Source organism: Camelus bactrianus, chromosome 4, assembly GCF_048773025.1.
Source record: "Camelus bactrianus isolate YW-2024 breed Bactrian camel chromosome 4, ASM4877302v1, whole genome shotgun sequence".
Taxonomy (NCBI): domain Eukaryota; kingdom Metazoa; phylum Chordata; class Mammalia; order Artiodactyla; family Camelidae; genus Camelus; species Camelus bactrianus.
Window position 1 is genome coordinate 56,053,848 of NC_133542.1, and position 22,350 is coordinate 56,076,197.

At 45.5% G+C, this 22,350-nt stretch overlaps 2 protein-coding genes across 2 annotated transcripts; one reads left to right on the plus strand and one right to left on the minus strand.

The window, feature by feature from the left end:
• Nucleotides 1-1,915: 1,915 nt before the first annotated feature.
• Nucleotides 1,916-22,330, minus strand: ACTL7B (actin like 7B). Its single transcript, XM_045506743.2, has one exon. The coding sequence runs from the start codon at nucleotides 14,467-14,469 to the stop codon at nucleotides 13,090-13,092; it is 1,380 nt and encodes a 459-aa protein (XP_045362699.1). The 5' UTR covers nucleotides 14,470-22,330; the 3' UTR covers nucleotides 1,916-13,089.
• ACTL7A (actin like 7A) lies at nucleotides 17,513-18,862 on the plus strand. The gene has a single exon (XM_010970100.3). The coding sequence runs from the start codon at nucleotides 17,540-17,542 to the stop codon at nucleotides 18,860-18,862; it is 1,323 nt and encodes a 440-aa protein (XP_010968402.1). The 5' UTR covers nucleotides 17,513-17,539.
• Nucleotides 22,331-22,350: the final 20 nt, after the last annotated feature.

Below are 22,350 nucleotides of genomic sequence, written 5' to 3' on the forward strand. Positions count from 1 at the left end.
AGGGAAAAAGAAAGATTGCTGCTCCAGGATATCTTTTAAATTGAAGACGACCCAAAAGTTGCACATAGCATTTTCATTCATACCTCACTGGCCTGAATTTAGTCCCATGGCCACACTTAACAACAAAGTAAGCTGATAAATGCAGTCTCCAACTGAGCAGCCCTGTGTCCAGCTAAAAACTCTATCGAAGAAGAGTGCTTTGCTGAATAACCTGTCATTCTGTGCTACAGCCTTCCTCCTGCTTTACCCATCTTCAACAAGAAGGATTGGCTCGTTCTTGATCTAGCTGCAAGCCTTTGCCATTTCCTAAGTTGGGCTTTGGTTGGGGGAAATCTCCTTAATACCATCACACTTCCTGGTGAGATACAGTTAGCCATTTGGGCTCGCTAACATTGATGGAAAACACTGATGTTGCCTGAAGATATGGTTTTGACATGTGGAGCCTTTGCCCCTAGTATTGTTTGAGAAACTCGCCGTTACTGGAGGTGACTCATTCTGCTCTCCACGGAAGGAGAGCAGTCACATTTTTTCTGCAGAGTGTACTCCTGCCAGGTCACTTGCACCTGCAGACAAGTCTGTTCCTCTTTAAATGATTCTTACAGGATTAAAAAGAACATAGGGCAAAGGCTTTGGATGTGCCAAATAGCTGAACTAGAAGCTCCAATGCTGTGGACAAAGTGCAAGACCAGACCCCGGGAAATCTCACGATGGTCCCAGCTCCTCTGTTCGCCACTATGTGTCCTTGGGTAAGTTGCTTCCCAACTCTGGGCCTCTGTTTTCTCATCTAAAAGAAGTTTGATCATTTCTGTTTCAGTTCCCCAGTTGTACATGACCTTCTCTTGTCTATTTCTTGTTAGGAACACTTTAGCAGTAACTATAGGAGAAAGACACTTCTTTATTTATCATCTGTTTCTCCTATGTCCATTACCAGATATGGGAAAAATCCAAGGTCTTCAAAGGGCTCACTTCTGTGCACTTCCTGGGGACCAGGACCCTGGGCTGGCTTTTTGGACAGTCTCAACAGGTGTCAAATAAATTTAAGTGTTCATTATTGGTCCCCACAATCCAAGTCTATAGAGAGACTGAGGTAGACAAATGAGAGAAATGAAAAACATGTGCAATGGTAAGACCAATATTTTCTCCTTAAGCTAAGACTCTATGGACACACCCAAGGCATAAGACACCCTGAGGCATAAATCTTTGTTCCTAAGAGTGAGAGTGATCAAAGCCTTAGATCTCCACAAAACCCACTCCAGGATAACTAAAGTAAGAATGAAATGTAAATAGGAGCATCTTTTTCAGGCTCTTACACTATGTTACCAAAATTTTGAGTTTTTTCTCCTTTTCTTAAAATAAATTTCATTTGAATAGCACATTTATTTGGAGGAAAAAATCAAAAGGCATAAAAGAATGTAATTAGAAACCATTTCCACGTCTCTTAGATCTCATCAGAGCCTGCCTTTCAGAGACAGCCCATGTCCCACACACATGGATGCAGGTCTGTAATTTTTAGGGACCTCCATGATTGCCTTAGTTTTTATGGAAATACCTTACTGAGTGTAAATTACATTAAGTACAATAAGAAAAGCTGTGAGTTGCAAGTAGAAAATTGGCAAGGTATAATAACTTTAGTGTTCTTATTCACTTCTCATTCAATCCCTGGGTGATTTTATTCATGCCCTTGGTTTTCCTCACCCCTAATCTGAAGCTTCCCAGGACTCTACCCCTGGCCCTGCATTCTTTCCTGAGCCTATACTTGGATTCCTGCCACATCTCTCCACCTAAAGTGGAGTCTCTGGGAAGAGTTCCTGGAGTAAGTGACAGCTGAGCTGGGTCTTGACGGCAGAAGAGGCCATAGAAAATCTAGTCAACTCCAAACGCAGGTGCAGATGGAAATGGTCACTTTCGTCCCAAGCCAGCTCCTCTTCACCTCTTCCCACTCACCCCTGTTAGGAATGTATGTCACTTCTCTTTTCCTCCACTATCTGCCTCACTTCTCTGCTCTTTCAGTCAGCTGAATCCAGTAACTTGAACCTCTGGAAAGACCCTTCCTCTTCCTCACCTTTTCCACTGCCCTAGTTAATTTCATTGTCACCTCTCAGTGGAGTAGATACACATATAGTGCTTACTCTTGTGTGAGGTACTGTCCTAAGTGCCTCGCACATATAAACTCATTTCATCCTCACAATCCTACAACAGACATGCTATTACTACCCCCATTTTACAGATGAGGAAACTGACTGTGAAATGATAAATAATTCCATTCCCTAAGCTCATCAGACTCCACTGTGCCTCCTTTGACTAGATTTTCTATGGCTTCTTCTGCCCTCAAGACCCAACTCATTTATCACTTATTCTAGGAAATCTTCCCAGAGTCTCCACTATTGTCACAATAGTTTCAGGCTTTTACTTTATCTTCCTCTATGTAAAATACTGTCAGATAAAGTCACATGGGACATATTTCACTGAAAAACCACTTCTGGCTTACTGAAATTCCATTTTAACTGGGCATCCTTATTATTTGCTAAATCTGCAACCCTATCCCCACAAAATCATGAACAACTTGACAGCAAGGCTAATTCATCTTTGCGTCCTACCTACCTACCCTTGGGGGTTAGAACAGAGCCTGGATCAGATGAGTGTTCATTCAGTTTACTGTACTGAATTGAAGTCAGGTGCTCAGCGAATGGTGATTGTCTGCCACGTCAGCTTTTACCATGTTTCGCTTAGGGAATACTATGCCCCATATGTCCCCCCAGTGCACCAAACGGTGCTGTGTGCACAATAACTAAATTCAATGCATCTTGGTGCCTCACTTTTCTCATCTCTAAAACAAGAACACTGTTTCACACCCACCATCGCCCCCACTTTTTCTTCTAGGCTACTTGTAAGCATCAAATGCCACAAGTGAGGTGCAGTGATGCTTTGAAACTGGAAAAAAAAAAAAGCTATGAAAGATGACTATTATTACCAAAAATAACATTTCTAATTTAGTAATAGGGAAATATATAGCCTATATCTAATCTGATTTTTCAAGTTTCAAATACTAAAAGCTACTAATTGCTTGCTAAGAAGTAGCATGGCAAAGGAATTGAGAAGGTGAGAAGAGCCAGTTGTCCCTGATAGCTAGGAAGAGGGTCAAAAGAAGAGCAGAGGTGAAGTATCCACTGGAGACAGGAGCAGAAACTGCCTGGATACTGCCCTGATAGGTGCCCCTCCAGAAACCCCAGTGCACCGCAACCCAAGCCAATGTCAAGAATATCACCTGAGATTGCCAAATGGTTTTTCATACCGTGTTTCTTATTACCCTTTCAGCAGTTTAAGCAAGTAAGACTAAGAATGGTAAAATTCCATGTCCAACTTCTTCAAGTTTTAGACATCCTCAAGTTAGGACTGAATCCAGCCACTTCCCCCAAGACCTGGGTCAGTAGGAAGGTTTCAAAGGAAAAAAGGAACAAGCCACAAAAATATCCTCCTCGTATGTTTACCTTCCCCTTCCCCAATCTCTTAAGAGTCATCTGGTGAGTTGCCTTTCACTCACTGAGTTAAAACCTCAAGGATCTAATTTTCTTGGGAACTTGCACATACAACCAGAGATTAAAGTGGATGGAAAAACATTCAGAGGTGGAAGATCATGACTAGTTCATGCAAAGCTCCAAATTCTTGAAAGATCATTAGAAAAACGTTGCCAGGTGGCTAACATTGAGGCAGATCTCTGTTCCAATCCATCTGGGAGGTAGATGACCTTGAATTACTTGGTCTCTATACACACACAGCTGGTCAGTAAAGTAATTGTCTTAATCCAAAAAGGATTCCAGTGACCAAGGTATTTTCAGCTCCATATGTGGACTTTTTAATTGTCTCCATTCTCTGATATATTTTGAACTGATCCCTCTTATTTTTACAAGTGTTCTAGTAGTTTAATTAATTTAATTTACAACAGAAGCATATAAAAAGGTGATTACTTCCCTCTCCTCTACATTGGTGTTCATTTTGTGGAAATCTGATGCCAGAATCACCTTTTCTGTACTTAATGCATTTTTAACTACCTTTGTAATCAAACATAGGTATTACAGGGGACTTAGCATTCACTAATGGGATGCCACAAGTCCAAGCTAGTTCCTATCCCAGGTGGCCTCTCTTCTGGCATCATGCTGGGCGTAAATCATTTGGAAACCAAATGCTTTCTTATTCTCAACTGTTTTTCTCTCTTACACCTAGCTTCATCTATACTGGCAAATGGAGTGAAGAAGTCAGACTATTATTACCCAGATAATTAGACCAAAATTGCCCTTATACGAATTCTATTTGTTTGTTTGTGTGTCTTTAGAAGTGAAAATAGGAGCTTACCTTTAAACCGAAATGACCTTGACACTGTTGGGCAAACCCATGGCCAGTGGAGTTTTGCTGGAACAGAATCTATTTATACTCTTTACAACAGGGGTATTATTATTTATCTCTGTGAGCCTCTTGCTCCTCCTCTCTGTAAAATCAGAATCCCAGTTCCTGCATTGCCAGGTTGTTGATGAAATTAAATGAGATAATAAAAAAGAAGATTTCTGCATGTAGTAGGTATTCCGTACATATTTAAAAACAAATGTGCACATATATACAACACATATTGTACACTGATCAGAATATTTATATTGCACTTTACAATTTATAAAACACTCACCTACCTTTTCTCTTTGATCTTAGAAAAGCGCTGGGAACTTTAAGGACAGGTATTCACCGTCTTACAAATGCGGAGCCTGAGGTTAAATGGCGTTCACAAGACCACACAGCTGGTCTGAATTAGTCTGTACAACCCCTAAGCGCTAATGCCCCCTGCTCCACACAGGTGTCTGAAATATAGGTTCTTAAACCTGGCTGCACGTTGGAACTACCTAGAAAACTTAAAAATAAATATGAATACCTGGTCCCACCCCCAGCGATTTTGATTTAACCAGTCTAAAGTGTGGCCTGGACATTAGGAATTTTTTTTCTCAGACTAGCTCTTCATTTGCAATTAAACTTTTATTGTGAGATACTGGTAGATTCACAAGCAGTTGTAAGAAATAATGTGAGATCCCATTTTCCCCCAATAGTAACACCTTGCAAAACTATAATAATGTCACAACCATGATACCAATGCTTAAACATCAAGATGCAGAACAGTTTCACTATCACAAGGATCTCTTGAATTTTTCTTTTATAGTCACATCCAACTCCCCCTACCCATCCCTAACCCCTGGTAATCATCAATCTGTCCTCCATTTCTATAACTTTAGTGACTTCAAGAATGTTACATAAATGGATTTATGTAGCATGTGACCTTTTGGGATTGACTTTTTTCACTTGGCATAATTCCCTGGAGATTCATCCAAGTTGTTGCATGTTTTCAATAGTTCATTCCTTTTTATTGCTGAGTTGTATTCCTTGGTATGGATGTACCAGCTGATTTAACCACTGAAGGACATCTGAGTTGTCTCTAGTTCCTGGTTATTACGAATAAAGCTATTATGAACATTTGTATACGGGTTTTTGTGCAAAGTTAAGTTTTAGTTTCTCTGGGATAAATGTCTGAGAGAAACTGCTGGGTGGCATGGTGGTTACACGTTTCATTTTGTAAGAAACTACCAAACTGTTTTCCAGATTCTGTCATTTTACACTCCCACGAGCAATGTATGAGTGACCTACTTTCTCATCCTCACCACCTATGGTATTGTCATCATTTTTCCTCAAAAGCCATTCTGATAGATGTATGGTAGCTCTCATTGTGGTTTTAATCTACACTTATTTCTCTAATGGCTGGTGATGCTGAATATTTTTTCATATGCTATTTTTCATATTCTTTTTAGTGAAATGTTCATGTCTTATTGTCCATTTTTAAAAATGGATTGGTTTTAACTGTTCAGTTTTGAGAATTCTTTACATAGTCCAGATACTAGTCCTTTGCTGGATGTATGGCTTGCGAATATTTTCTTCCAATCTATAGATTGCCTTTTGGTTGTTTAGCAGATTTTATTTTTTTTAAGTTTTAGATTAACAGAAAAACTGAGCAGATAGTGTAGAAAGTTTCCACATATCACCCCCACCTACCCAGACAGGTCTTCCATTATTTCCATCATTGACATCATGCAGTAGTGTGGCACATTTGTTATAATTAACCAATACTGACATTATTATGAACTAATAATTTTTTATTGCTGAATAATGTTCCATTGTACAGATGTACCACAGTTTATCCATTAGCCTATTTAAGGACATCTCAGTTGCGTCCAGTTTGGGGCAATTATGAGTAGAGCGGCTACAAAATCCCTCTTGGTGGAACCAGAAGTCCTCGGCATTAGGATTTTTCCAGGTGATTCTAATCAGCATCAAAATTTGAGAACCACAAGACCAAGGCAAGAACTTTGCCCTCCATTGTCTTAATGCCTCCCTTCACGAAGAAATAAATTCCTCTAAGCAGACTGCATGCTCTGTGTTGTGTGTACGTGTATGTACCTCTGTATGTATGTACACATGCATGCATGTATGCACACACTGGTGAGAGGCAGAGGAGAGGCCTGGTCCTTTCAAGTAACAAGAAGATAGAAGGTGCTTAGAGCTATGGAAATGTACCAAGCTGCCTTTGTTTTAGGGAGGGAAAGCAAAAGGGTCCTGGCAGAGTTCAACCCCATATGTTTTTGGTCATAAAAACAGAGAGGAGTGCTTCTGAAGGTTGTGGTTCAGGGGTCACAGTCATGATGGATCTTATTGACTCAGTTCTGGTCTTCACGGTTTTCTCTGCTGGATACTTCCTGCCTGAAACCACAGAGGTGGCTCTCAGTCTCTCCGCAGTTGCTCAAGGGTCATCCTTAAAGCCCTGCTTTCTGGCCTGACTTTCCCAGAACTTATTAAGCATAGTCCTACTGCTTCTTCTATGACTCATCTGGATCCTAATTGTCTTTTTACATATTTATGTAAATACAGAAGCCAGGAGGGGTGGAATGCCTTTCAGAAGCCATGCCATGGCCTCTGGAATGCTAAAGGCTCAGAAAACGGGCAGATTCTCCTGCTCCATCTCAAGAAAAGAACACTTTTCTAGACTGAGTGTGGCCTGAAAGGCTGTATGGCATTTCTGGTGGTGAAAATGAAAGCCTAGGTGGGCCCCGAGGCATCCCGACAGCAGTGGTTCTCAGCTGAGCAGCATCAGCATCACTGGGGGCCTGGGAGACCATACTGGTGCTTCCACTCTACCCCAGACATTCCGGTTTAATTGGGACTGAACTTGGGCATTGGCATTTTTTAAAAGCTCCCCAGGTGACTCTGACAGGCAGCCAGGATCGAAGGGCTGAGAACCCTAGAGCTCCTGCCGAGTTCTGGGAGGAAGGAACAAAAAATCAAGGACTAGCAGATACAAGTTAAGGAGCCTCGGAGCAATACATGCAGCATCCTTTCCCCAGGGCACCTACTCCAAGCCAAGACACAGAGATGGAAAAGTCACAGTCCATCCTTTCTGCCAAGTTGGGCAAATGATAAAAGCCAAGGCTGGTGTGCAAAGCCACAGCAGCGCTAAGGGGAAGGGGAGAAACGCCTTCCAGAGGAGTGGACACTCGGGCTGTGCCTTGAAGGTGAGTGAGCTTGGACAGGTGGTGAAAGACGTTCTGACCCTACAGAGCGACATCTTCATGATGAAACAAAAGTATTTTTAAGGTAGGCCAAGGAAAATCTAACATAAAATTATCTCTGCTGTTTAAGTAACTATCCCCCCCTCTTTAGTGTGCAGTGTTCTCTGTGTTATCCATTAACTAGACCCCCTCAGAGGAATGCTTGCTCGTTCCCCGCCCCGGAAGGAAAAAAAAGCAATTTCCTCCTGGCACCAGCAAGGTTTCTTTTAGGAAATAACATTCCTTTCTCAATCCCGTAAGGAGACACGATGACTCACTACTCACCTTGTTGGACTATGTAAACTGTCAATATGCTACTCTGATGCATAACCCTTTGTCTCAAAAACTTAAATAACTGTACTTTGACCGCTAATAGGCAGAACAGTCCTCAGAGCCTTCTGAAAGACTATTTCTCCCAGATATAATCCTCAGGTTGGCTCGAATGAAATTTTCCATTTCTTTCTTAGATTGTGTATTGATTAATTTTTCATCAACATTCGTCACCCAGCTCCTTCAGCTGGTCCCACTCTAGGCCACTGCTTCTGCATTATTTCTGAACATCTACACTGTGCTGCATGTGTGCCGTGCACTCTTCTGAGCAGCCTCGTCACTGCGGTGTCTATTCGAATCACCTGAGGAACTTTTCAATTGTACATTCCTAGGTGTTTCCCCAGATCTACAGTGTCAGACCTTCCCAGGGGAAAGGGCCACATGGGTTTGACTTTGTCTTTTGACTTCTGGGAACTAGCTCCCTAGATGATTTTGCTGCTCACCATTTCTCTCACGACTTTTTGCTCCCCCTCTTTAAACAAACTCTCTGGGAGTAAAAAAAAAAACAAACCTGATTTGCAAGACTAGCTGATTTCTGCAGGGGGTGTAAAACTTCTACCATCGCCAATTTCAAGCTACTAACAAGGCTTAACAAATCACTTGCAAAATTGCTGAATAGTTAACAATGGGCTCTCACAAGCCATTAAGAGATAACTCTAGTATAACCAAGACCCCACACTCCTTTTCCCCACTGGTTAAGAACCACTACATTACAAGAAAATATAGGATCATAAACAAAAAACATTTATCAAATAGAACACCATTAATGGTTTGTATTGTAGCAGCTAACTGCTTAAAGCCACCTTATGCAGATAACTCTTGGAGCAAATTTGGTAGTACACTTGGACAGAGATTAGGCTGCCCAGACAGGCAGTGAGGACAACCGGCTTCTTGCCACGTCCAAACAGTAGGACATCACCACAAGATGTCACTCTAATACTCACTTATTTATGTCTATGGAAATCTCAGGGAAGAGTCGTCTCCGTTGTTAAAAGACTGGCATTCTTAACTTTCATTATTATGATGTGACATCATATTTGTTGTTCATTACTTGAAAGCAACCTCCTACATGTGTTTTTTTCTCATAAGAGAGATTGATAATTTGCAGAAAGGTAGGAGACAGGGCAGAGGCATTCTGGAATCACAAAACTTTGATATAGCACAAGACTTCGGTATACTAGCCTGGGACACTTGAACAAGACTCAACCTCCCCCAGCCTCACAGTCCTCATCTGGAAAATGCAGAAAAATACTTGTAACTTCCATCTCACAGCCTGGGAGTAAGTCATTTCAGTTGGCATGCACTAAATGCCCACCCTGTGCCAAACTCTGCACTGGGCCCAGAGAAAACCAGGATGAAGAAGTTGAAGTTCTTGCCCCTACGAAGCTGAAGTCTAACCTCAGAGACAAATACTCAAACAGGAGAATATGGGAGAGTGGCCAGTAGACACACAGGTTTCCACACTTCAGTGTGTATGTTATCTGACATTCTCTAATACCTTGACAAAATTTCTTCAAGTGTAGTAGCTTTTTTGTTGGGAAATAAATTAACTGTCAGTCAATATTTCAGTTCTAAGAGGCCTCTCCAACCCTGGTCCCTCCTCCATGCAAACTGCTCTGGAGGAACACCATGGTTGAGAAGGAAATAGAAACAGTTAGAATGTTCTCAGAATGCGTGTAGCAGACACACACACTCCACCAGAGGGATGAGCATGAACACATCGGCTCACGGAAACAAAGTCTGACGGCAGAGGTCCCTCTGGGCATGGTTTCACTAGGAGGTCACTCTGTCAACAGGGCAACCAGCTCTTTCTGAGATTCTCTGAGTTCCACACTCCTTGGTGGGTCAGCTTCAAGGTGGCTTCCTTCCTGGTGACAAACGATGCCACAGCAGCACCACCCCCCAATCTCAAGTCAACCTTCCAAGCAAAAGGCCTGTGTGTCACTCTGTGGGGTGGGGACATGGACAGACGGACAACTGAGGTCACACGCTCACTCCCAGTCAATCATTGTGGCCAGGCAGACAGACTGCTCTGATTGGCTTAGCCTAGGTCACAGGCTCCATGGTTGGTGCTAGAGTAGGGAAGGAGTCAGCCCTGGGTCACACCTGATGCCCACATAGAAACTGGGAGCTGTGGCTGAGGGATGAGGGGAAATGGAGGCATCAACTATGGGTTGCACATGGGGAATGCTGGGTAGACCTGAGTGTGACTCGTGCTTTGGGGGAGGGACAGGGGCTACAGGTAGGGTTCATGACCTGCTCTTCAAACACTCCTCTCCTCCTCTTCCTGTACTAGCACTGTCATCATAGAGAGAATTCTTCAGTTTTTCTGCCCAAGAAATATACACTTAGAAGCTGGCCATTCTGCTCACCCCTCTACCTGTGGGGAGTGGGAGGGGGCTGTGATCTCAGACAGAGACCATTAGTTGCCATCCCTTCCTCTATCCTGTACTTCCTCACACACTTCAGTCCTATTCCTCCCCTACTTAGCATTTCCAAGTCTCAAAACTTTTTCCATCCTGCAAGACAGTAGGTTGCCCTTTGCACATTTCAGACTGCAGCCTTCCTGCATCCACTTCCCTTCTTCCAGAATCAAGTAGAAATCTCTAGCTTCCTGCAGTGCCCCTACTATCCTCATTTACAGTGGATCATACATCTATATTCCTCTACCATCACTTTAGTGAAGCTTAGGAGGATGAGGAGATAAACACACGTGGTTAGACATCTTAAGCTGAAAGTCACTGACCCATATTTTTCTACCAAAATTAAATCTCGTCTCATGCCTGTGGTTGGCTTAAGTAAATTCGTCAGAGATTAAGTAATTCATGCCTTCACAGCACCTGCCAAACAGGGCGTGCTTTTGGAGATGACCAGGTGATGAGGGCTCAGAAGCTGTGACTGTGGAGACAGGAGAAACTGCTGAGGATGTGGAGAGTGAGGAAGAAAAGATCTGAGTGGTGGGGAGGCAGACACAGGCATGGTTTTTCAGAGATCTTCAAGACCAGCAAGTGGCACTATTCACCTGCAGCACTAATTTACGGCCTGTGTGATCTGGGCACATAATTTTCTCCTCTATTTCCCTCTCTGTATCTCGTCAGGCTTTTAGTATTAGCATTAAGTGAAGGTCTTTGGGTTGCAAGCAACAGAAATGATGCTGGCTAATTAAGCAAAAGTTAGGTTGAAGCAGCAGTATACATGAAGACATCAGGTCGGGAGAAACTTTGACAACATAAGAATGTAGACCCCTCTGAAAGAATTCACATTCCAGAAAAAAATGTATACACTGTGCTGGCCAAATGAAATTTGCCCACTGGCACCAACAGCCCCCAGGCCTCCAGTCTGCAACTGTCTCTGTGGCAAAGAACCCAGGCTCCTGCATAGCACCAAGGCCCTGCCAGCCCCAGAGGGACTCAAACCCCAGGCTAGAAGCCCAATTCTAGGAAACAAGGAAGGACTAGACGGCAAGGCATTAGGTGATAAAGACCATGTTTGGTTCTTTCCCAAGGCTGCAACCCCCAACACAGGGCCCAGGACAGAGGCAGGCTCACAGAATGCCCTCAAATCAGGACTCTTTGGCTCAGGGATATGTGATAGTCCATCAGATTACACAGCTCACCAATGTCTGATCCCACAGACAACTACTCATGGGCCCCATTAGGAGGTGAGGATAGGAGAAGAGGCAGGAAAGACCTTCTTCTAGGCAGACAATCGTTCACCAGCTGAAATCTCAAAAGACTTGACAGCTTCTCCCTCAGTCCCAAAGCCACAAAATGGCCTCCACTCCTAGCTCTTCTCCATTTACAACTTTCCAATACACCACCTCCACGTTCCTACCCCCAGGAACCCTGAGGCCTTGTCTCATGACCAATGTGGCTGTCCACTGGATCCTCCCCTACCTGCGTGTGATCCTGAGGGAACAGCTACATGCTGGTCATCTCTCAAGTCTCCAGTTCTAGGCTGACCCGTAGTAGATGCCTGCCAAGTGCTTAATGGTTGCTAGATTGAATGTTTGCTTCCACCTCCTGTAGTCCCTGACCCCTGCCTCCATTGAGAACCTAATGCCCAAGGTAATGGGACCTTTGGGTGGTGATCTTTGGGAGTGCACAGCTCTCACAGATGGGATCACTGCCTTTATAAAAGAGGCCCCAGAGATACCCCTCATCCCTTCCACCGTGTCAGAACACAGGAAAATGTCAGCAGTTTGCAACCCGGAAGAGGGCCTTCACCAGAACCTGGCCATGCTGGCACCCTGATCTTGGACTTCCAGCCTCCAGAACTGTAAGAAATAAATTTGTGTTGTTTATAGGCCACCCGGTCTGGGTATTTTGCTTCAGCAGCCTCAACTAAAGCAACCATGTGTACCCCTCTGTAAATAATCATGACCTAGGCCAGGAGACCTGGGCTCAACCACTGACATGGCCCCCTCCATCCTGGTCCCCAGTTTCCCCATCCCTACAGGAGGGAGAGAACCTAAAGGACTTTCCGCTTCCTCCAGCATCCTCCAGATTCAGTGGCTCTTTGTGGCTCTGTAAAAATTGCTACAATTTTGTCAGGGGATTAAAGGAGGAGAGCCACTGATGGGTAGAAATGGCCCCTAACATTCATGGCTGTACCTTTGAAGGGGGCAGGCATTGTGAGGGGTGGTTAGTGAGGTGGTCAAAGAATGATGAGGCTGTGGGCAGGAGACCATCAGGGGCAGAAACAGGAGACAGAAATCAGACATTAAGTTGAGCCTCCCACCTACATTTAACTATGTGACCCACACTAGCCCCTTAATCTTAGCCTTGCTAGTCCTTTAATCTGAGCCTGTTTACCCTTTGGTCCATGGGTGAGCAAGCAATGTGTCTGTTGGATTGGGTTTTGAACCCCAAAGAGCTACTGGAACAGGAGGCTACTCTGGGCTCTACAATGACATCACCCCCGTGAGAGGAGCCAGTGAGCCTCCTCACCTCCCTGCTGTTCCTGACCTTGAAGAGCACAAGGTGCTGATCTGTCTAAGCCCAACTCCCCACCACTTCTGCTATCAGTCTACAGCAAGAAATCCAGACTAGACAGGAGCCATCGCACCTTAAAATTTTATGTGAAATTCTGTAAATGTGTATAGAGTGGCCCATCAGGACACCGCCGCTCAGCACTTGCTGTAGATGGCTGCACTGCCCCGCTCCTCAAACTCTTCCTTGCTGACCCAGAGCTGCTGGAAGGCCTGCAGGGAGGCCAGGATGGAGCCGCCGGTCCACACGGAGGTCTTCCTCTCAGGAGCAGCAGCCACCGTGGGGCTGTCCCCGGGGCAGAGGAGGCTCAGCTCCCTCTGGAAGCGCTCCGGGAAGCCATCCAGCATGGTGCAGCCGCCACACAGCAGCACGTTGGCAGCCATCTCCTCCCTGAAGCCCGCTTCCTGGCAGCGGTCCAGGCAAGCGGCTGTGAGCGCGGGGAGACTGGGCTGGTTGCTGCCCACCAGGGTGGGCTTGAAGAGCATCTCGGCACATTGGAAGCGTTCCTGGCCGATGGTAATGAGCTTGCCATCTGGGAGCTCGTAGTCCACACGCAGCTCCTCCAAGGACAGGCCAAGCTCCTCCTCGGGCTCGAGTGCCGAGTAGCAGCACTTCTTCTTGATGTGCTCGATGATGTGCAGGTGGTTGGCCGTGAACTTGTGGCCGGCCTGGTTGAGCAGCTGCAGCAGGTAGTTGGTGAGGTCACCACCAGCGTAGTCGGCACGACTTGTCAGGCCTGGCAGCACGTCCCCTTCTGAGATTGGCACCACGTGTGAGACACCGTGCCCACTCTCCACCACCAGCCCAGAGGTCTTGCCGTAGGAGTAGATGGACAACAACGACTGCGACGTCACGTGCATGGCAGGGATACCAAAGGTCTCGAACATGAGCTCCGCGTACTTCTCCCGGTTGCTGCTGGGGCTGAGCGGGGAGTCGGAGACCAGGACAGCGTGCTCCTCAGGGAGGATCTTCATGGCCGTGTGGAAGATGTACTCCCAGATGCTCTGGACACAGTCCCAGTCCACCACAATGCCGTATTTTAGCGGGTTAATCAGCTTCAGAGGCGCCTCCATGTTGAGCAGCTCGTGGCCCACGTAGGTCTCCTTGCAAGTGTCACCTGCGTCAGCTGCCTCGGAGCAGCGCTTGCCCACAGTGGAGGAGATGAAGTAGGTGGGCCTCGGCTCACCTGCATAGCCACACTTACAGTACTGGGAGCCCAGGTCAATGATGAGTGCCTTGATCTTGCGCACCTTCTTGGGCTTCATCTTCAGCTGAGTGGCCGAACTTGTGTCCCGGATGCCAGCAGCAGGACCTGGCAGTGGGCCTGCCTCTCCAGGGTCACCCTGAGCCGTGCCCATAGGCATGGGGCTAGGGCTGTTCCTCGTCGCCATCTGCCTGCCTTGCTCCCCTTTCTCACATCCACATCCTAGAGCTCCGTGGGGAGAAATAAGAGGGTCCATCTCCAGCAGTGCCTTGGCAACCCCATGGGATTGTGATGTCACTGAGGGCTGGTCCATTCTGGCAGCCCAGGGAGGGCTTGGTCTTGGCAGGCTCTTGCCTGTCACACCCCCCCACCCCCATCCACCTAACTCGACTTTGCTCTAGGACAGATCAGGTGGCCAGCACAGTTTTGGAAATCCAAACACACTTGGGTCTCAGAGGTTTCTGCTCCCTCCCCTTACAACCTCGCTTCTAATCCCCCCATTCACTAGCTGGACACCTTTTCCTCCTCAGCTTCTTGGCTGAGAGGGTGATAAATATCTGAGCCCCTACAGTAAGCCAAGCATTGTACCAGGCACCCCACATGGTACTTCAGAATCCTGGGAGGTAGGCAGAACTGAGGAAATCAAGGCTCAGAATGCAAATGAGTTGCCCCAAAACAAACAGCTCTCGGAGTGTTTGTACTTTAACCCAAGTTCATCTAACTCCAATGCGCCTTAAAGAGTGTGAGGGCCCTAACAACAGAAACCTGGCCACAAGCAGTGCCCAGTCTAGTTGGGAAGAAGACAAATGGATGCAGAATTTTCAGGTGGATGTCTACTGGGAGAACAGAACTGCACAAAGGTGGGAGGGAGTCTGAAGGTTCTCCACAGACACGAAGCCCAAATGGAGTACAGAAAGATCCACGCGTATTTGTCAAGTAGCTGAGACGAGGGAAAGGCATCCTAAGCAGGGAGCACAGCCCGAGCAAAGGCTCAGAGGGACGCACGGGGTTGGGGGGGGGAGCTTCCAGTAGTTAAGGTGTTTGGAAAAACAGATGAGGCTAGAGAGGTCATGAAGCCAAGAAGGGAGGGCCTCAAATGCTACAGGTAAGAGCTTGGAATAAACTGACGACAGTTGGGGAACCAATGAAGCCTTTAAGCAGGGGAGTGATCAGATTTGGCTTCTAGGCCCAAATCTTAACAAAGATTTGTGTTTAGCTATAATACAGAGAGACAAGACTCTGAGACCTGAAAGGAGGACACTGAAGAAATTCTTGTAAGACTTGAAGATGGCCTAAGCTAGGGGTGTGATGTGGAAGAGAGGAAGGGACGGCTTCTTAAGAAATATAGATAGTAGAGTTTAATTGGTTGGTTCTCAACTATCCTCAATTCAATCCAAGCTCTTATTCTGGCATTTGAGGTCCTTTCTCATACGCCTTCGTGACGTCTCTAGCCTCAAGCATTACATTTATTTACATCAGATGATTAGAATAGATGTGGAGAGTGAGGGAGAGGGAAGGATGAATCCCTTTCCTCTGCCCAAGCAAAGAAAGATGGCCTGTCATCCAGAACAATCAAATTCATCAGGTTCCCATAGGGTCCTCCACGCCAAACTGGCCCCCCTCAAAAAAAAAAGGGCAGATATGGGCTTTGGTGGTTCATAAAGAAACAGGAGAAATAGGGGAAGAGAAACAACCAGGGCTGAGGAAGTTTTCTGGGAGAATTAAGAAGAGCACAAGTAGTTGAGGGATTGGTGACATGGATAGGCACGGTTGGCTGGATATTCTTGGGTGAGCTATGCACCTGAGAACCTGAATGCTCTCATCAGTGGGAATTTAAGGTCTAATTTCATTGTCAACCCCAATGACCTGGATGAAGGAGGAGTATGTGCACAAATGTGTGTCCAAAATTATTCCTCTGCAGGTTGCCCTAAAGAATAAATGGGATAGAAGTGCTTGGCAGTAATCGGTCACCATAGCAGTAATCGGTCACCATAGCAGTAATCGGTCCTGCTAATACCTAAATCAGATGGTGTCAACTCTCTGCTCAAGGCTCTCTAGTACTGTCTGACCTCACAGCGAGTCAGAGCCACAGTCCCAGCCAGGGCCCATGAGGTGCGCACTCCCTCCCTCGCTCCTCCCATCTCACGGACTGTCGCTTGCTCTCTCCACTGCAGCCACACTGCTCTTGGGATCCTCTAGCCCAGAGGTCGGCAAACTTTTCCTGTAAAGAGCCAGAAAATCAATACTCATTTCCAGCTTTGCAAGCCATACAGTATTTATTGCAATGACTCAACTCTGCGGTTGTAGCACAAAAGCAGCCACAATGTGTGAGTGAACGAGCGTGGCTGTGTTCCAATAAAACTGTAGTATAAAACAGGCCGCAGGCCTGAGTTTGCAGACCCCTGATCTAACCCATAGTCATCTGCACCTGCTGCTCCCCGATACACACGTGGCACTCTCCCTTATCTCAAGTGTCACCTTCTCAGGGAGCTCTGCCCAAGCGCATTAACACGGCCACTCTCCCCTTCCCTGCTTTGCTTTTCTCTTTTGTCCTTAAGATCTCCTAACACATATTTATTTTGGTTATTTTGTCTCTCCCCAAGCTCCACTGACTAGAACATTAACTATACAAGGGCAGAGATTTTTGTCGTTTTTTTTTCACTGCTGCCTGCCTTGCACATAGCAAGCACTCAATAAATAGCGACTGATTGGATAAACCAGGTTATTACAAAATTTATAAAAAAAAGTAAGTCACCTGCAAATAAAATAATGCCACTTGGCAGCAACATGGATGGACCTGGAGATCGTCATACTAAGTGAAGTCAGCAAGAAAGAGAAAAATACCACATGATATCACTTATATGTGGAATCCTAAAAAATGAAATGAATTTATTTACAAAAGAGAAACAGACTCACAGACATAGAAAACAAACATGGTTACTGGAGGGGAAAGGGAGTGGGAAGGGATAAACTGGGAGTTTGAGATTTCCAAATACTAACTACTATATACAAAATAAACAAGTTTATACTGTATATAGCACAGGGAACTATATTCAGTATCCTATAGTGACCTATAATGAAAAAGAATGAAAACAAATATATGTATGTGTATGTATGACTGAAGCATTGTGCTGCACACCAGAAATTGACACAACATTGTAATCTGACTATACTTCAATTAAAAAAAAAGTAAGTCATCTCAAAAACACTATCCTGAATCTACCTTAACACAGGACAAAGGTTCCAGGTATCCAGAAAGCCCTGGGTCACTGGATTATGTCATAATCAGTGATGTCATCATTGGAGAAATTCTCCAGTTGCCCTCTGATTTAAGCCTTTCAGGCCTTGAAGCTGGTGGAATTGAGGAACTTTCTGAGAGCAAGATGGCTCTCGAGAGCGTGTGGGCTCCACAGACAGCAATCATAGGCGATGGGCCTTCTAAGAAAGTAGGTGAACAGTACTCCCTGCAGACACAGGTCCTCCAGACTGCCTCCTTAAAGGAAGGCCCAGCAAAACGGGCGGTGTGGGTTCGCCATAACCGTTCGGAGCCAGAAGAACCTACTACATCAACAGGGGTCAAGGAGATGCCCAAGTTAGCAGTGACCAAAGCAGTGGTCGTGGACCTTGGCACTGGCTACTGTAAGTGTGGCTTTGCTGGGCTGCCAAAGCCCACCCACAGGATCTCATCCACAGTGGGCAAGCCCTACATGGAGACCGCCAAAACTGGGGACAATCGCAAGGAGACATTCGTGGGGCATGAGCTTGTCAGCCCAGATGTTCGTCTCAAGTTAATTAATCCTCTGCGACATGGCATCATCGTGGACTGGGATTCAGTGCAGGATATCTGGGACTATCTCTTCCATCAAGAGATGCAGATTGCCCCTGAGGAGCACGCGGTCTTGGTTTCAGACCCACCCCTGAGCCCACACACCAACAGGGAGAAGTATGCTGAAATGCTGTTTGAAACCTTCAGAACTCCCGCGATGCACATCGCCTACCAGTCCCGCCTGTCCATGTACTCCTACGGAAGGACCTCCGGCCTCGTCGTGGAGGTCGGCCATGGTGTGTCCTATGTAGTCCCCATCTACGAGGGTTATCCTTTGCCCAGCATCACCGGACGGCTGGACTATGCAGGTTCTGACCTGACAGCCTACTTGATGGCCCTGATGAACAACTCAGGGAAATGCTTCACTGAGGACCAGCTGGGCATTGTGGAGGACATCAAGAAGAAATGCTGCTTCGTGGCCCTGGACCCCATTGAAGAGAAGAAAGTCCCAACTACTGAGCATGCGATCCAGTACACCCTGCCGGATGGGCAGCAGATATACCTATGCCAGGAAAGGTTCCTCTGCTCAGAGATGTTCTTCAAGCCTTCTCTGATCAAGTCCATGCAGCTGGGCCTCCACACCCAGACAGTGTCCTGCCTGAACAAGTGTGACGTTGCCCTCAAACGGGACCTCATGGGGAACATCCTGCTCTGCGGGGGGACAACTATGCTCAGCGGCTTCCCCAACCGTCTGCAGAAGGAGCTGAGCAGCATGTGTCCCAATGACACCCCTCAGGTAAACGTGTTGCCTGAAAGAGATACGGCAGTGTGGACAGGTGGCTCCATCCTGGCATCACTTCAGGGCTTCCAACCACTGTGGGTCCACCGCTCTGAGTACGAGGAACACGGGCCTTTCTTCCTCTACAGAAGGTGCTTCTGAACTCCAATAAAGCATGGTCACTGTGGTTGCCATGCATCAGCTTTGCTGGGTGAGCACCCGTCCCAAAACACAGGGAGCTAAAACAGCATGTTCACTCCTACAGTATTAAACGATCCTCATGTTTCCCTCCACAGTGTGTTTCTCTATTTCCTGACGCAGTAACAACTTCATACATGCAGCATCGGTCTTAAAATATACACTTGCCAAAACAGTGGGGTGGGGGTGATGAGGAGGACAGGAATAATGACTATGGACCAAGAAAACATGCATTACATGTTGACTGCTTAAGTTTTCGGGGGAGAAACTACCTCTAAAATTATTCTGTCCCTTATTGCCCATGTTAGGAATTATGGTATTATTACACTCTGCTTGAAAGGAGTGTGATAAAGACAGATCAGCTAGAGTAAAATGTTGCGGCATGTAAGAAGATTGCTCTCAATAAACACCAACAGGAAGTATACTGTAAGGGTTCAGTGTCCCACGAAGCAGCAACTCTGAAGGCTTAGAAAGAACTGACGAAGATGTCTGACCCCTCCTTTAACCGTACTTTCTTTTAGTTCCAATAGTCACTTATGTCTCAGTACCAGTTCTTACCAAGCCATCATGATGACTGGCTGCTGAAACCTGGTGTATTATGAGCAAGATATGCGTGTCTTAAGGGGAAAACTCTTTAGAGAATAGGTGCTATATAGATTTTCCCTTTTAAAAAAAGGGGAAGACTTATCTTGGGTTATCAGCACTAAGGTCATGAAGATGCAACCCACGGCCATTCTCCAGACACTTTAAGCATCAGCTGCTCATCTCCAACCAGACTGGATTCTCTATCAACCTGCAGGGTATACAATTGGAGTTTGGAATGGCTCAGGATAAAAGCTGCCGGTTCTGGGCGGATGGTGTGGGTTTGTTGGGGGGCTGCCCATGCTGGTCATTCTAACCCAACTGAGGAACCAAAGAAATATAAAAACCCTCATGGCCAGGGAAGCCCTTCCAGGGCCCAGCATGTTCTGCGTATTCCTGCAGGGAAGTTTTAATTGGAACCCTGATTTTTTATAACAGTCCCCAATACATTCTCTGTCCTGTCTCCAACACTGGCAGGCAGCATAAAATAGTGAAAAGAACATGGGCTTTGGACTCTGATTTGAAACTGTTTTGCTACCAAATAGCTGTGTGACCCAAGCCTACTCACCTATAAAACTGAATTCAAATGCCTACCTCACACAGCTGACGTAAAAAAACCAGAGATAAACATCTGAATACCAGTGTGTAGCCTCCAGGAGGTGATCACAAGAGTTGTTAGCTAGTTTTATCTTGTAGACTCCTACCTCTTATACAGGGGCCCAAATGTCCTACTATGATCCTGAGCCACATGTACACCCAAAGGCATGCTGAAGCACAGGATTGCTATGGCAACCCTACCATCCCCAGGGAGAAGCCCTACAGAGCCACCCTTGTACCCTCCAGGTTTGCCTAGACAGCCCTGAAAGACCTCAGTGTCTGACTCTGAATCCGGGCCTGGTGAGTAAGCACAGCAGGCTGGCACCAGCACGGTGGAGCAGGGAGGTAAAGGCAGCCACAGAAGGGCTTAGTCAGCAAGGACTAAGCCTTACCCTAGGGGATCAGGGTCAGCTAGGAGTTGGGCACACTAGTTTGAAAGAGGTATGTCTTGTTCACCTCAGTTTCTGCCCAAACCACTCTACTGTCAGCACTCTATGAACAGTCTCTGATGGGCAGGTTGAAGTTTAGTTCATTCTTAAGCTTTGGACCTCTTTGGCAGGGAGGTAAAGCCTATGGGACCCCCTCCTCAGGATAATAGTTTTAAATACATAAAATAAAATACGTAGGATTACAGAAATATACTATCTTCAGATTCCTTAAGGGCCTATGAACCCCAAGTCAAGAATTCCCCAAAAGGTGTGGGTCTTGATGAAGGGGAGGCATGGGAGGTGGTTCTGGAGAACGGGAGTCTCCAGGCCATCCTAGGACTAAATGTTATACTGCATTTTAAAATGAAAAACACCAGGGGGGTGGGTAAAGCTCAGTGGTAGAGTGCATGCTTAGCATGCACAAGGTCCTGGGTTCAATCACCAGTACCTCCATTAAAAATGGAGAATAAAAAATAAAAAAATAAAGTGAAAAACACCAATATAAGGCTGAACAACTATGTAATCTCCTTCAAAGTACTTTTATGAATTATCTCACTTGATCTATATAAATTGCCCTTGCAGAAAAAAAAGAATCATCCTCATACGTTTTTTTAAAAAAAAAAAAAGATGAATAGTTTCTAGTAAGCCTTTGGAAGTCATCTTAGCCCAGTAGTTCTCAACTGGGGACAACTTTGGCCCCCAGGGGACATTTGGCAATGTCTAAAGATATTTCTGGTACCTACAGGAGTAGGGGGTATGTAGTACTGGCATCTAGTGGGTAGAAGCCATGGATATTGCTAAACATCCTACAGGACACAGGACACCCCCTTAGAACAAAGAATGATATAACCCAAAATATCAACAGTGCCAAGGCTGAGAAACCCAGCTTAGTCCAGTGGCACACAAGGTTGGAGAAAAGCAAGATTTAGTGAGATTACAAGATCTTGTCCAAGGACACTAAGATGGGTGAACCCATGACCTTGTTCTTTCCGTATACCAGAAGGACATCTGTTGGTCTTGAAGTTGCTGGGACTTCAGAACCAGTAAGAGTAATGGTGGAGCAACCTACTGTAGGCATGAAGCACAGGGAAGGGCTAAGGGAGCAGAGAGGACACAGGAGTCAAGAGCAGGCTTTCAGTGTTGCCAAACGTCATATTACCTCTGGCTTGTCTACAGATCTTACATATTTATCGTTACTTAGTTTCTAAGATACTCATCTTCACCACAGTTACTAATAAATTAGACAAACAAAAAAGGGCAATCAAAGGCTTGCAAAGGCCTGTGCAGGGGTGCTTCTAGTGAAGTAAAGAAGATTATGGGCCAGCACAGGAGGAGGAAAAAAAGCTAATTTTGCTTCCCAAACTTGTAGTCACCTTAAATTACTCAGAGTTTTCAGTTTCAATTATTTTTAAAAGTACCCTTTTCAGTTATGGCCATGTAAAATCCCTCAGACGTATGCATGTGTGTGTACAGACACACATAAATGTGTGTATATGTGAAAAATAAACTTACTTTAAAATATGTGGCAATAATAAGAAATTACACCAAGATATATACTCATAACGACATAATAAAAACATTAGCTCCTGCCTCAGGTATTTTAAAAAATGTAAATTTAAAATGCACTTTGTAGAGACAGTCCTCTCCAAGTTTCTTCTCGATGTCTAGGGCATCCGAGCAAAGCTGACTTAATGGAACCAACAAAATAACTGAGGCTTTTAGCTTCCTGAAGCATGAATTTGCTTTGCGACAGAGCTCAAATCTGGGGGAAGAATTACATACTCTTCTCTAGAACTTGACAGAATCTTTCCCCAAAATTAAGCATTCATCATTGCCAGCAGTTTC

Coding starts and splice junctions, on each gene's coding strand:
- ACTL7B (XM_045506743.2), bottom strand. CDS start 14,469: ATGGACCAGCCCTCAGTGACATCACAATCCCATGGGGTTGCCAAGGCA.
- ACTL7A (XM_010970100.3), top strand. CDS start 17,540: ATGGCTCTCGAGAGCGTGTGGGCTCCACAGACAGCAATCATAGGCGAT.